The sequence below is a fragment of the Lithobates pipiens genome, unplaced genomic scaffold (assembly GCF_037356315.1).
Source record: "Lithobates pipiens isolate NorthernLeopardFrog02 unplaced genomic scaffold, aLitPip1_a1.2 Scaffold_22, whole genome shotgun sequence".
Lineage (NCBI taxonomy): Eukaryota > Metazoa > Chordata > Amphibia > Anura > Ranidae > Lithobates > Lithobates pipiens.
The window spans coordinates 122491023-122503341 of NW_027507784.1; the positions used below are offsets into that span (position 1 = coordinate 122491023).

At 44.5% G+C, this 12319-nt stretch overlaps 1 protein-coding gene across 6 annotated transcripts in view; it reads left to right on the forward strand.

Annotated features, from left to right (window-relative positions):
* Window positions 1-12319, forward strand: part of PCNT (pericentrin) — a 293476-nt gene that overhangs the window by 177161 nt on the left and 103996 nt on the right. For all 6 annotated transcript variants that reach the window (XM_077448179.1, XM_077448184.1, XM_077448180.1 and 3 more), the window contains 2 exons: window positions 7686-7785; window positions 7913-8022. In XM_077448179.1, the coding sequence (XP_077304305.1) occupies window positions 7686-7785; window positions 7913-8022 (210 nt within the window). The remainder of the gene's footprint in view (window positions 1-7685; window positions 7786-7912; window positions 8023-12319) is intronic.

Here is a 12319-nt window from a genome sequence, read left to right on the forward strand (position 1 = left end):
CCACACCCTCCGCACCGCGCTAAGTAGGTGAAACTGACAGGCAACGGAGAGAGGAGGATCTGTCAGATTTCAGCCTGATGTCGGGGTGGGTGGGACCCGGCCAGGGTGGGCGGGACCCAGCAGCTATCAAACACCAGCCAATTGGGATCTGGGCGGGCCGCTACGTGTATGTGGCCGCCCCTTCTCTTAAGCAGCCCAATCGTTGGCTGGTGTTTGATAGCTGCTGAGTCCCGCCCTCTCGGCCGGGCCCCTGCCCACCCCGGCCGGGTCCCGCCCACTCCGACATCAGGCTGAAATCTGACATATCCGCCTCTGTTACTTGTTTCACACCCCGGCTGAGTCCCACCCATTCCGACATTAAGCTCAATTCTGACAGCTCCTCTGTTAGGTTTCACACGGAACACTCCGTTACTGAAATGTATCAGTGCCGCCTGCCAGTGTCAGTGCCACCTGCCACCACCAATCAGTGCCACCTACTAGTGCCAACCAGTGCCACCGCCAATCAATACCACCTGCAACCAACCAGTGCCACCTGCCACCACCAATCAGTGCCACCGTCAGTCAGTGCCACCTGCCCCGCCAATCAGTGCCACTTGCCAGTGCCACCTGCCAGCGCCAATCAGTGCCACCTGCCAGCGCCAATCAGTGCCACCTGCCACCACCAATCAGTGCCACCTGCTAGTGCCAACCAGTGCCACCGCCAATACCACCTGCAACCAACCAGTGCCACCTGCCACCACCAACCAGTGCCACCTACCAGTGCCACGTGCCACTGTCAGTGCCACCTGCCCCGCCAATCAGTGCCACCTGCCAGTGCCACCGCCAATCAGTGCCACCTGCCACCACAAATCAGTGCCAACCAGTACCACCGCCAATTAATACCACCTGCAACCAACCAGTGCCACCTGCCACTACCCAGTACCACCTGCCAGTGCCGAGTGTCACCGTCAATCAGTGCCACCTGCCACCGCCAATCAGTGCCACCGCCAACCAGTGCCAACCAGTTCCACCTGCCACCACCAGTGCCACCTGCCACCACCTACCAGTGCAACCACCAACCAGTGCCACCTGCCAGTGCCACTGCCAATCAGTGCCACCTGCAACTACCAATCATTGCCACCTGCCAGTGCCACCACCAATCAGTGCCAACTAGTGCCACCGCCAACTAGTGCCACCTGCCAACACCAACCAGTGCCACTGCCAATCAGTGCCATCTGCCAGTGACAACTAGTGCCACTGCCAACCAGTGCCACCTGCTACTTCCAAACCAGTGCCACCTGCCAGTTCCAAACCAGTGCCACCTGCCGATGCCACCTGGCAGTTCCACGTGCCTGCCAGTGGCAACCAGTGCCACCTGTCAGTGCCAGCCAGTTCCATCTTTTGCCAGCCTTACTCTTTCTGGTCAGCCCATAACCCTGATGTAACAGCGTTTCAATGGAGTTATTGACTGGGTGCTCCATTGTGAGTTAGGGATAGGGGGTGAAAATGAGTGGCCTTACCACGGGAGCTGAAAAAAAAAATTTTTTTTTAACTGGCTCCTAAATTCAAAGCAAATTTGTCAACCCCTGCTCGGGAGTAATAGCAGAATGTGTTTTGGGGTGTAATTTGTGGTATGCATATGCTGTGTGTGAGAAATTAATAAAAATAGAAAATTGCTGTGCTCCTAATCGAAAAAACTTTTTAGCTAAATTACTAAAGCTGCAGCTATTGAGATGTGATACACATCCAAAATACCAATAGAAAACAAAAATGTATAGCTGCGCTACCTATATACTCCCACCTCCCTAAATCTGAACACTGGTATTATCACAACCTTCAGACCATCGCCATAGTGAATAAAATAAATATTAAGTGAATCATTTCCCAAATAATTCATTAACATATACAGAGAATAATAAATAGTGCTAATAAATAATTAATAATTGATAAATAGAAATAATAAAATCAATAAAAATTATAAAAAAAACCTTAAGCAATTAAGCATAATTTAATGTGAAAAAGTGACCCAAAACCCAAAGTGAAGCAATCCAAATGATAGTCCTTTTGGTGAAAATGATATCTCTTTCAATAATGTTATTCAAACGTGCAATCTTCCGTCACCAACAAAATGTGCTGAACGCCATAAGAAATGCACGCTTACCAGAGGGAAGCGTGTAATCTCTCACTCAGTGTATGTGGTCTGCCGGATGGATTGCAAATCCCCACCAATTCAGACTGAAACATCAAACAGGAAACTCGCATATATGCAGATGGTAGCTTTAAAGACATAAGTAGAGAGGATTCCCATAATGTAAAACAGGCAAACAGCTTTATTCCAAATCAAAACAAATTATACTCCCAAACAAATATAAAATCACAGCGTATATGCCCTAACCTCCCTCCTTCTGGGGCTGGTGAAAGCTGGTAGCTCCCGAGTTGCGTCGCCTGATCTCTCCCTGGAGATCTGGTCTGCTGCCCGCTTGCTCTCTCCCCACGGGGATCACCGCAGAATTTTTCGTAACATACATCTTCCCATGAACGTCCTACTGAATGATTGATTATGTCCTCTACATAAACTTGTTCTTAACTTATCTTTCCTCCTCTATTCCTTTCCTCCACCCCCCACCCCCTCTCCCCTAGTTGGCATGCGTAGATAAATGTGTTAAAGGGTCTCTTCCTGTTGACTTGATGGCCAAACTCAAGATTACTTCATATAATGTAAGAGGTTTGAATGTTGCAGCAAAGCGGGACAAGGTAACCCGCGAACTGCAGAAATTGGCCTGCTCCATCGCCTTTCTTCAAGAAACGCACTTAACCCATACAACGCCGGTCAGACTGGCCTCGCCCCAATTCCTTCAGTGGTACACTTATCTGACACTAATAAAGCTAAAGGTGTGGCCACAGGATTTAATGGCAATGTACCCTTTAATCTTTCAGACATGCAAGCGGATGATCATGGTAGTTTTCGCTTTGAGGGGGGCTTTCTTGGCAACACCCAATGTACTTTAGCAAATATCTACTGTCTGAACCACAACCAGCCTACCTTCTTCTCCCAGACTCTCACCAAACTGTCACAATTTGCCAAAGGGATAACCATCCTGGCTGGTGACATAAATATGCCCCTTGATCCCATTTTGGACACCTCCCAGGGCCGCTCTAGCATTTCATTTAAACGCCTGACTCTAGTTAAAAAAAAACAAAAAACTTTTAGACCTTCAACTGCTGGATATCTGGCGCACGCTACACCCTAAAGAAAAAGATTTTTCACACTTCTCCAGAACACATCAATCATACTCCCGAATAGATAATATCTTTTTAGATCACTACCACCTCCCGCTCTTACAATCTGCTCACATAGGCACTGCCACCATATCTGATCTTGCACCTGTGTCGATGCGCATGGCCATGTCAACTTTGGCTCACCGCTCTAATAGCTGGAAACTTAACGATTCCCTTCTTTCTAACCCAACGGAGGTCTCCATGTTGTCCTTCTCACTTAATACAATACTTCCAAGAAAACACGCCTACCGAGACCTCCCCCTCTATCGTATGGGAAGCCCACAAGGCTACCATGAGAGGTCAACTTATCGAATTGGGGGCGAGGGAAAAAAGGGAGCATGGTCAGCAAATCGAGCAGGTGCTACACTAAATAGCAGACCTAGACAAACAGCATACGCTTTCCTTACACTCATCTCACCTTAAGGCCCTTACACTGAAACATGAAGAACTAAAAAGCCTACTTGACCTTGACACTAAACAGAAATTCCAACGCTTCTCAGACACTGTACGAGTGGGGGAACAAACCTAGTAGACAACTGGCAAGATCCCTTAAAGCAAAACAATCTAAATATTTTATCCCCAAAATAAAACTCCCTAACGGCGATCTTGTACATGCAACCCCACACATAGCCAAAGCCTTCAGGGAGTATTACGCGGACCTATATAAGGTGAAATGTGATTCGCCCTCCCTGACCTCTAAGGAGAGACGCATCCACATGCGCACTTACCTAAAAGAAGCAAACCTGCCTAGACTATCTGACTCAGCCCTTAGGGACTTAGACTCAGAATTCTCTGTTGAAGCATTCGAAACGGCTCTGAAGACCTCCCACTCAGGGAAAGCACCTGGGCCGGACGGATATACCATTCTTTATTTTAAGACGTTCAGTGACATCCTACTCCCTCGCCTTACAGCATATGCTAACTTAATCTCTCACACCTCGGGACTATGCCCGGAATCACTCAGTCCACATTAGTCATCCCCAAGTCAGGAAAAGATCCCACCCAATGCAGCAGCTATAGACCAATTTCCCTGTTAAAGTGGTTGTAAATCCTTACAACCAACTTTGACCTAGAGGTAAGCCTAGATTAAGGCTTACCTGTAGGTCCATGAAATATCTCCTAAACCTACACGGTTTAGGAGATATTTGCCGAAAGACAGGCACCGCTGTCTACGGCGCATGCGCCGTAGACATCGACACGCAGGCACACTGAGCGCGCCGCGGTCAACGGCGATATGCCGCGAGTGGCGACTCGCATGCGTGGGAGTGACGTCATCGCTGCTTCGCCGAATGACAGCGGCAGAGCGGCAAGACCCACCGAGAAGATGGATGCGCCGTACTACAGGGGACATCGGTGACTTCGCTAGCTCCTGTGTCAGGTAAGTGACACATAATGGACTACTATGCGATGCATAGTAGTCATTATGCTTTACCTTTGCAGGGAATGAAAGAGGAAGTAAACCCATTAGGGTTTACTTCCTCTTTAAATGTGGATGTCAAATTGTATTCCAAAGTCATGGCTAATCTCCTACTCCCCCTGATACCTAGTTGGGTCTCACCTGACCAGACAGGCTTCATACCTTCCAGAGAGGCCAAAGATAACTCCCTCCAAGCAATATCCCTAATCCAGTACATACGGAGATGTGTCCAATCCACCCTACTCATATCCACTGATTCTGAAAAAGCGTTTGATAGGGTGGATTGGGACTTTCTCAAACTGACGCTACGGCATTTTGGTCTGGGCCCTCGGATGTTTTGTCGCATCTCCTCCCTCTATACCAATCCTACGGCACAATTCCGTATAAACGACACTCTGTGACCCATTCACACTCTTCAATGGGACCAGCCAGGGCTGCCCCCTGTCTCCTCTCCTATTCGCACTCACTTTAGAACCTTTCCTGGCTACCATCAGACAGAACACTAATATTCACGGCATCCAAGTAGGTAACAGAACCCACAAGTATGCGGCATACACGGACGACATCTTATTTATCCAACAATCACGCATCTCACTTCCTAACTTGATGTCCGCTTTCTCCACTTATCAAACGCTGTCCAACTTCAAAATCACTCTCCAAGTCGGAAATCTTAAATATCAACCTCCCTAAACAGGAGGAGAAGCTACGAAGACCCCTATTGCCCTTTAGATGGGTACAACACTGTATGAAATACCTGGGAATATATCTCACACCTAACATTCACTCCCTCTTCAAATATAACTACACCCCCTTGTTAAATAATGTCAGAGAAGTTTTAAGAAAACAAAACACATGACCTAGTGCATTACCATAGACAGAGCTTTATTCAAACCAAATATATAGCAAAATGGCTACTCACAAACGAGTATTGATAAAAAGCATAGTCAATACAGCAGGGTCCACCTCACCGAACTTCAACAAGCCTAGACCTGATGTCAAGTAGATCGACCAATTCCCTAACACAATGGCTGACGCGTTTCAGGGGAGAACCCCTTTCCTCAGAGCCCAAACGGGCAATGGATTATACCTTTTATCAATACTCGTTTGTGAGTAGCCAGTTTGCTATATGTTTGGTTTGAATAAAGCTCTGTCTATGGTAATGCACTAGGTCAGTGCACCCTCCTTTTCTGTTTTGTTTTCTCCAGCTTTTGAATACCCATTATTCTTTTTTTTGTTTTCAAAAAAAGGTTTTATTAAAGCTGTAAACAGAGATACAAAGTCAGCGAAGGAATCAAAATACCCATTATTCTGAGGAGGGCTGCAAGACTTTTAGACACTACCTTGTGAAGCTGCCTGTATCGCATATTGAGGATCCCGACACCAGAGCGCAGGAGAAGTATCAAAATTACACCAGATGTTCTCCGCCAATTCCCCGTTGTGCTGGAGGAATTGTGGGAACACGGCAACCCATGTGCACATCTGGTGGTCGTGCCCGATCATTCGCCCCTTCTGGTCCACCGTCATCCAGCTTATACAGCAGATCTCAGACGTCATACTCCCCAATGACTCATGGATCATCCTTTTCCACGCAACCAAGGGACCCATCGGAAGTTATAAATGCTCACTTGTACCACACCTGCTTAACACGGCCAAGGCTTTAATACCCTCCCTCTGGGGGCAACTCAAGATCCCATCGATGAAACGCTGGCTACAAAAAATATCAGAGGTACACCTCATGGAAGACCTCGCCTATTGCAACAGGAACACCTCCCAATGACACACTCTAACACAATTCACAACCACCCCTTATTACAAAGAGCTCATAACACAAGCGCACGGAGACTGAGACCACCTTCCCTGAAAAGCTCTCCTTGCTTCTTTTTACCTGATGGTCAGTTCTCCTGTGGTTTAAATTTTTGTCTTTATTTTTGAAAGACCCATATCATATAGTCATACTTATTGCTATTATGGTGCCACGCATGCCAACGTCTCCCCCCCCCCCCCCCCAATCTCCTTCTCCTTTTCCGTTTCCCTACTTCCTCTCTTTTTTTTTCTCTCTTATCTCTGATATCCTCTATGTATTTTAACGGCCTTGAATAACTATCTGGATGCATATCCCTGCCCAATCAATGCCATATGCACAGATGATGGCCCTCTCATAAGCTTGGAACCCTACTACCGTGTGCATTAGAACTCTAGATGTTATAAATTTCTGGGGTAAACGATTCCACTTTACCTCTAACATTAGAATGTTTTACGTTCACCTTTTGTCTCTTCATATTTCAATAAAAATGTATTAAGCAAAAAACAAGGTCAGAGGAAACTTGGCTTTAAAAAAGGTGTGCACAAAAATGTATGGACACGCACATAAAAATGCATGATAATTCACATAAAAACAACGAAGCACAATTGACTGTGGGCCCAGTTTTGTCTGTAGTATGAATGGACCACAAATACTCCAACAGGGGGTTGATATGGGCCAATATCCACCTTGTTGTTGGAGTATTTTTCGTATATTAATCAAGAGCTCCCCCACTAGAAAATGGTCAAACCTCGTAGGACCTAACTCAGTGATTTTGTCGTATTGTATGAATGGGCCCTGTAAAAATGAAATTGCCATAAACATGCAGGTTAGAAAAAGGAAAGTGTGTGTGTGTGTGTGTATATGTGTGTGTGTGTGTGTGTATATATATATATATATTAATATATATATATATATATATATATATTAATTATAATATAATTTCTGTTATGGCATTTTATATGGAGATCAGTGTTCATCTATGCATTTTAAATGTCATTATCTGTGTTGGAGTACCACAAGCTAAGGTCATATACCCGAGCAGCTGGCAAGCAGTGCCTATAATGGAGTCTTTCACTTTGAAGGTGTTAAACTCATTAAACAGTCTGTGTTTCTCAAAGAATGATCTCACCATATGACTGGCTTAGAATATATGCTACAGGTTTTGTACAAGTATAGTATTACTGTCTTCTTCTTCTTCTTCTTCAGGTAAGAGAAACCGGACACCCTTTGACAGACTACGACTCCTGTGATGATCAGCAAAGTTCTATGGGTGATCGTGTAGAGAGACAGCAATCTGATGAATTTGGTAAGTGTATAATTATTATTGCAATATTTTTTAGATTGTTTGAGCTCTTTAATTGCAATATGTACTGCTCTTATGTAACTTTTAGTAAGTTGGGCAACATCCTTAATTATAATGGTTTGTTATCCAGATTACAAGCTTGAAGCTGGAAAGTTCCAGTTAGAAGAAGTGGAGAATTTGTTTGGCATAAAGCAGAAGATGGATTCGTTGAGTGGAAGTGGACTATCTGCACAGCTTCAGGTAGCATTTTTAGAATGTGCTGGACTTTTTACTGTAATTTATAACTATTTCGGTAGTCCTATTGGTCACAGATTGTATTTGTCAGTATACATACTGGTAGACAGTATATCAATTCAATTATAAGAAAGTTGGGGGAGTGGGGAAGTAGTGCACAGAGACTTTACAGCCTGGCGGAAAAGCCACATGAATCTGGGAAAAGAGACATTGGACAGCATATAACTGTTGGCGAAAGGGGTGCATCTAATTTTTATGTAATCTGCTCATACAGCCTGAAAGTGTATCCGTGTATGTTGGGGATATGGGGACTCCCAACAGTGTGGCGAATTAGCACAGGTCAGTATATTGCTGAATGGTTAGCCATTAATGTACAGAGAAGTTGGTAGCCATTACTACATGGGTTATGCTGCCACCTTCTGCTGAATGGACACTGGCCAGAAAAAAAGGCAGGAGGCCCTGGCCCTGACAAATCATAACCCTTCCCAAGGTCCAAGTCATAGTTGCGTGCTAGTGTCTGAAGATCATTTTTTTTGGGGGGGTGGGACTTTTTTATTTTTTTACATTTCCGGCCTGTTCTTTACACTTCTATCTGGGCAGAGGTGGGCCCTACCTTTATCAGCCACTATGGCCGGCAGGACAAGAGCAAATGTACTCAGACCACTCCATACAAGAGTGGGGATAGTCTATAATATCTGCCTTTGGATTCTGCAGGCAGAGACCTTCTACTTTCAGTGTTTCCGGTGATCTCGGTGTCAGGGTGCGCTAAAGGCCGTGCAGGGATGTGCCTGGTGTGATAAGTGAAGTTTGGGCCTTGTTAGGCTCTGCAACATGGCCTGGCAAGTGACTCTGTGGAGTTGGGGCAACACTCCCTACAGTGTTCCCTCTGTGTGTGGTATTTTAGGGCACAAGGTGACATCAGGACATGGTTTTCACTGGGTTACAGGCCTGTCACCCCACAGCAAGCCATTTCTTCTTGCAGGTAGAGCATTAGGAAGAAGGTCAATGGGGGCTCCCAGATTCCTTCGTCAGGTAAGGAAGTTCCCCTTGCAAAGTTCCCCTTGCAATGGTCCTTTAAAAGCTGCCCTATAGGTCAAATTAGCTCTGAATTCCTGTCCTTATCTTGTATCTCCACAGTTTCTAGGTCAATGTCCTTCTTTCTTTGTGTCAAGGGGGCATTCTCTGCAGCCATTTCTCTACTATAAGATCACCCTTTGAGTTCCCTAGCTATACAAATAGATGTCAACCATCGCAATTTATAACTAGCCTTTGCAGTAAGTTGCACATGGAAGGGTAATGCATCGCAAACAAAAATTTCACAGCGCACTTGCCAGCCAGCCAACAAACCAACCAAATTGACCCTAACAATTCGCGCTAAAAACACAGTGTACATTACTACAGTTGTGCTCATAAGTTTACATACCCTGGCAGATTTTGATTTCTTGGCCATTTTTGAGAATATGAATGTTAACACATTTCTTTCACTCATGGTTAATGTTTGGCTGGACCCATTTATTATCGATCAACTGTGTTTACTCTTTTTAAATCATAATGACAACAGAAACTACCAAAATGACCCTGATCAAAAGTTTACATACCTGGTGATTTTGGCCTTATAAAATGCACTCAAGTTGACACAAAGGGGGTTGAATGGCTATTAAAGGTAACCAAACCATCCTTACCTGTGATCTGTTTTCTTGTAATTAGTGTGTGTATAAAAGGTCGATGAGTTTCTGAACTTCTGACAAACCCTTGCATCTTTCATCCAGTGCTGCAATGACATTTCTGGATTCTGAGTCATAGGGAAAGCAAAAGAATTGTCAAAGGATCTGCAGGAAAAGGTAGTTGAACTGTATAAAACAGGAAGGGGCTATAAAAAAGATATCCAAGGAATTGATAATGCCAATTAGCAGTGTTCAAGCTCAAATTAAGAAGTGGAAAATTAGAGGGTTCTGTTGAAACCAAACCACGGTCAGGAAAACAAACTAAAATTTCAGCCACAACTGCCAGGAAAACTGTCTGGGATGCAAAAAAAAAAACACAACTTCAGATGAAATACAGTAATCTGAAAACATGTGGTGTGCCTGTTTCAAGATGCACAATAAGGTGGCACTTGAAGAAAGATGGGCTGCATGATTGAGTCATCAGAAGAAAGCCATTACTATGCAATTGCCGCAAAGTATCCCGCTTACAATATGCCAAACGGCACAGAGATGAGCCTCAAACCTTCTGGCACAGTCACTTGGAGTGATGAGACCAACATTTTAGCTTTTTGGCCACAACTATAAACACTACATTTGGAGAGAAGTCAACCAGGCCTATGATGTAATGTACACCAGTCCTACTGTGAAACATGGAGGTGGATCCCTGATGTTTTGGGGATGTGTGAGCTACAATGGCACAGGAAATTTGGTCAAAATTTATGGCAAGATGAATGCAGTATGTTATCTAAAAATACTAGAGGAACATTTGCATTCATCAGCCAGGAAGCTGTGCATGGGACGTACTTGGGCATTTCAAAATGACAATGATCCAAAATACAATGCCAATTCGACCTGTCATTGGCTACAGCAGAAAAAAGTGAAGGTTCTGGAGTGGCCATCTGTCTCCTGACCTCAATATCATTGAGCCACTCTGGGGAGATCTCAGAAGTGCAGTTCATTCAAGACAGCACAAGAATTTACAGGAACTGGAGACTTTTTGCCAAGAGGAATGGGCAGCTTTATCATCTGAGAAGATAAAGAGCCTCATCCACAAATACCACACAAGACTTCAATCTGTCATTCATGTTAAAGAAGGCAATATACGATATTAAGAACTGGGGTATGTAAACTTTTGATCAGGGTCATTTGATTAGTTTCTGCTGTCTTCATGATTTAAAAAGGGGTAAACACGGTTGATGGATAATGGCTTCAGCTAAACACTAAATGTGAGTGAAAGAAAAGGTTTTTTTGTTATGTTCTCTGAAAAATGGCCAAGAAATCATAAATTCTGCCAGGGTATGTAAACCTTTGAGCACAACTGTATATAGACTACTTATAAATGGGGATGGTTGCCATCTTTTTGTATAGCTTATTGGATGCATTCAGCTGCCATTGTGCTATTGCTGGGCTTCCAGTGTTCCCGTGCCTTTTGAGGAGTGGGTTCCCTCGAGCAGGCAAGTGTGCTCTTAATTTATCCACTGCTATATGTGCTCCAACTTGAAGACGCTCAAAACTATAGTTGGGACCGTAGTCTACAAAGTGTCCTTGGCGTGGGCACTGTGGCTTCCACACAGATCTTCAAATGTGTGCAACGGAACCCTCCTGTTTTTAATGCGAATTTAGACTAGGTAAATTTGGTTTGTGTGCAGGCTTGCTGGTAGGAATGGGCCGAGTTTGGTTTGCACCAGGACTTTCGAACATCGGGAAAGTTCGGAACCAAATCACTAACCCTATTGAAGTCTATGGGACCCGAACGTGAAAAATCAAGTGCCTATTTTAAAGGCTTGTATGCAAGTAATTGGGCATACAATGGTTATGGGGGTCTGGGTACTGCCCTGGTGGACATGTATCAATGTAAAAAAAACACACATCATTTTTAAATGAGCAGTGATTGATGCCTAAACTGGAAGTATAAAAATGAAAAATTCCTTTCAATTTAGTGCTTGGGTGGTCCCCTTAGTCCACGTGTAAAGTGGCACGTCTGTATTGTGTATAGAAGCTGCTGCAGCAATAATTGCATGAATTCCCTGCAAGCTTTCTTTATTTTGTAAGAAACGGTTTGGGAGCCAGTCTGTATAATGAGGCCACAATGTAGTGCACGGGGGAACAAGATTAGAGATTTTTTTTGGGATAAATTCTGGTGTCTCTAACACAGACTTTGGATTTCTACTTCTGCAATGGGTGTGGCACCTTCACACCAAAATCAAGGTACTCTTGATGAAAGCAAACATTGGCCATGCTGTCAAAAATTGTAGTGATATACACCTGTCAAACAGGTGTGGAGAAATCTGTCTTTGGGTGTTAATTGTACCCATGAAACCCTCACCAAATACATTCTTCTAGATGAAATCAACACCCACAACACGAGGCAGCCTAGAATTCCTGCAGAAATTCCACATCCCAGAAACACTTAATCTGCGACATCAGCATCAGGGGCTTCATAGCTGCTGGTAATCCAGGATTGATTCATTTTGATAAGTCAGTCCACGGAGTCTGTAGACAGATGCGTTCTATGATCAGTAACAAAACCTCCAGCAGCACTGAATGCCCATTCAGAAAGCATGATGGATGCCCAGCAGCTCAATGGCATACTGGCCAGA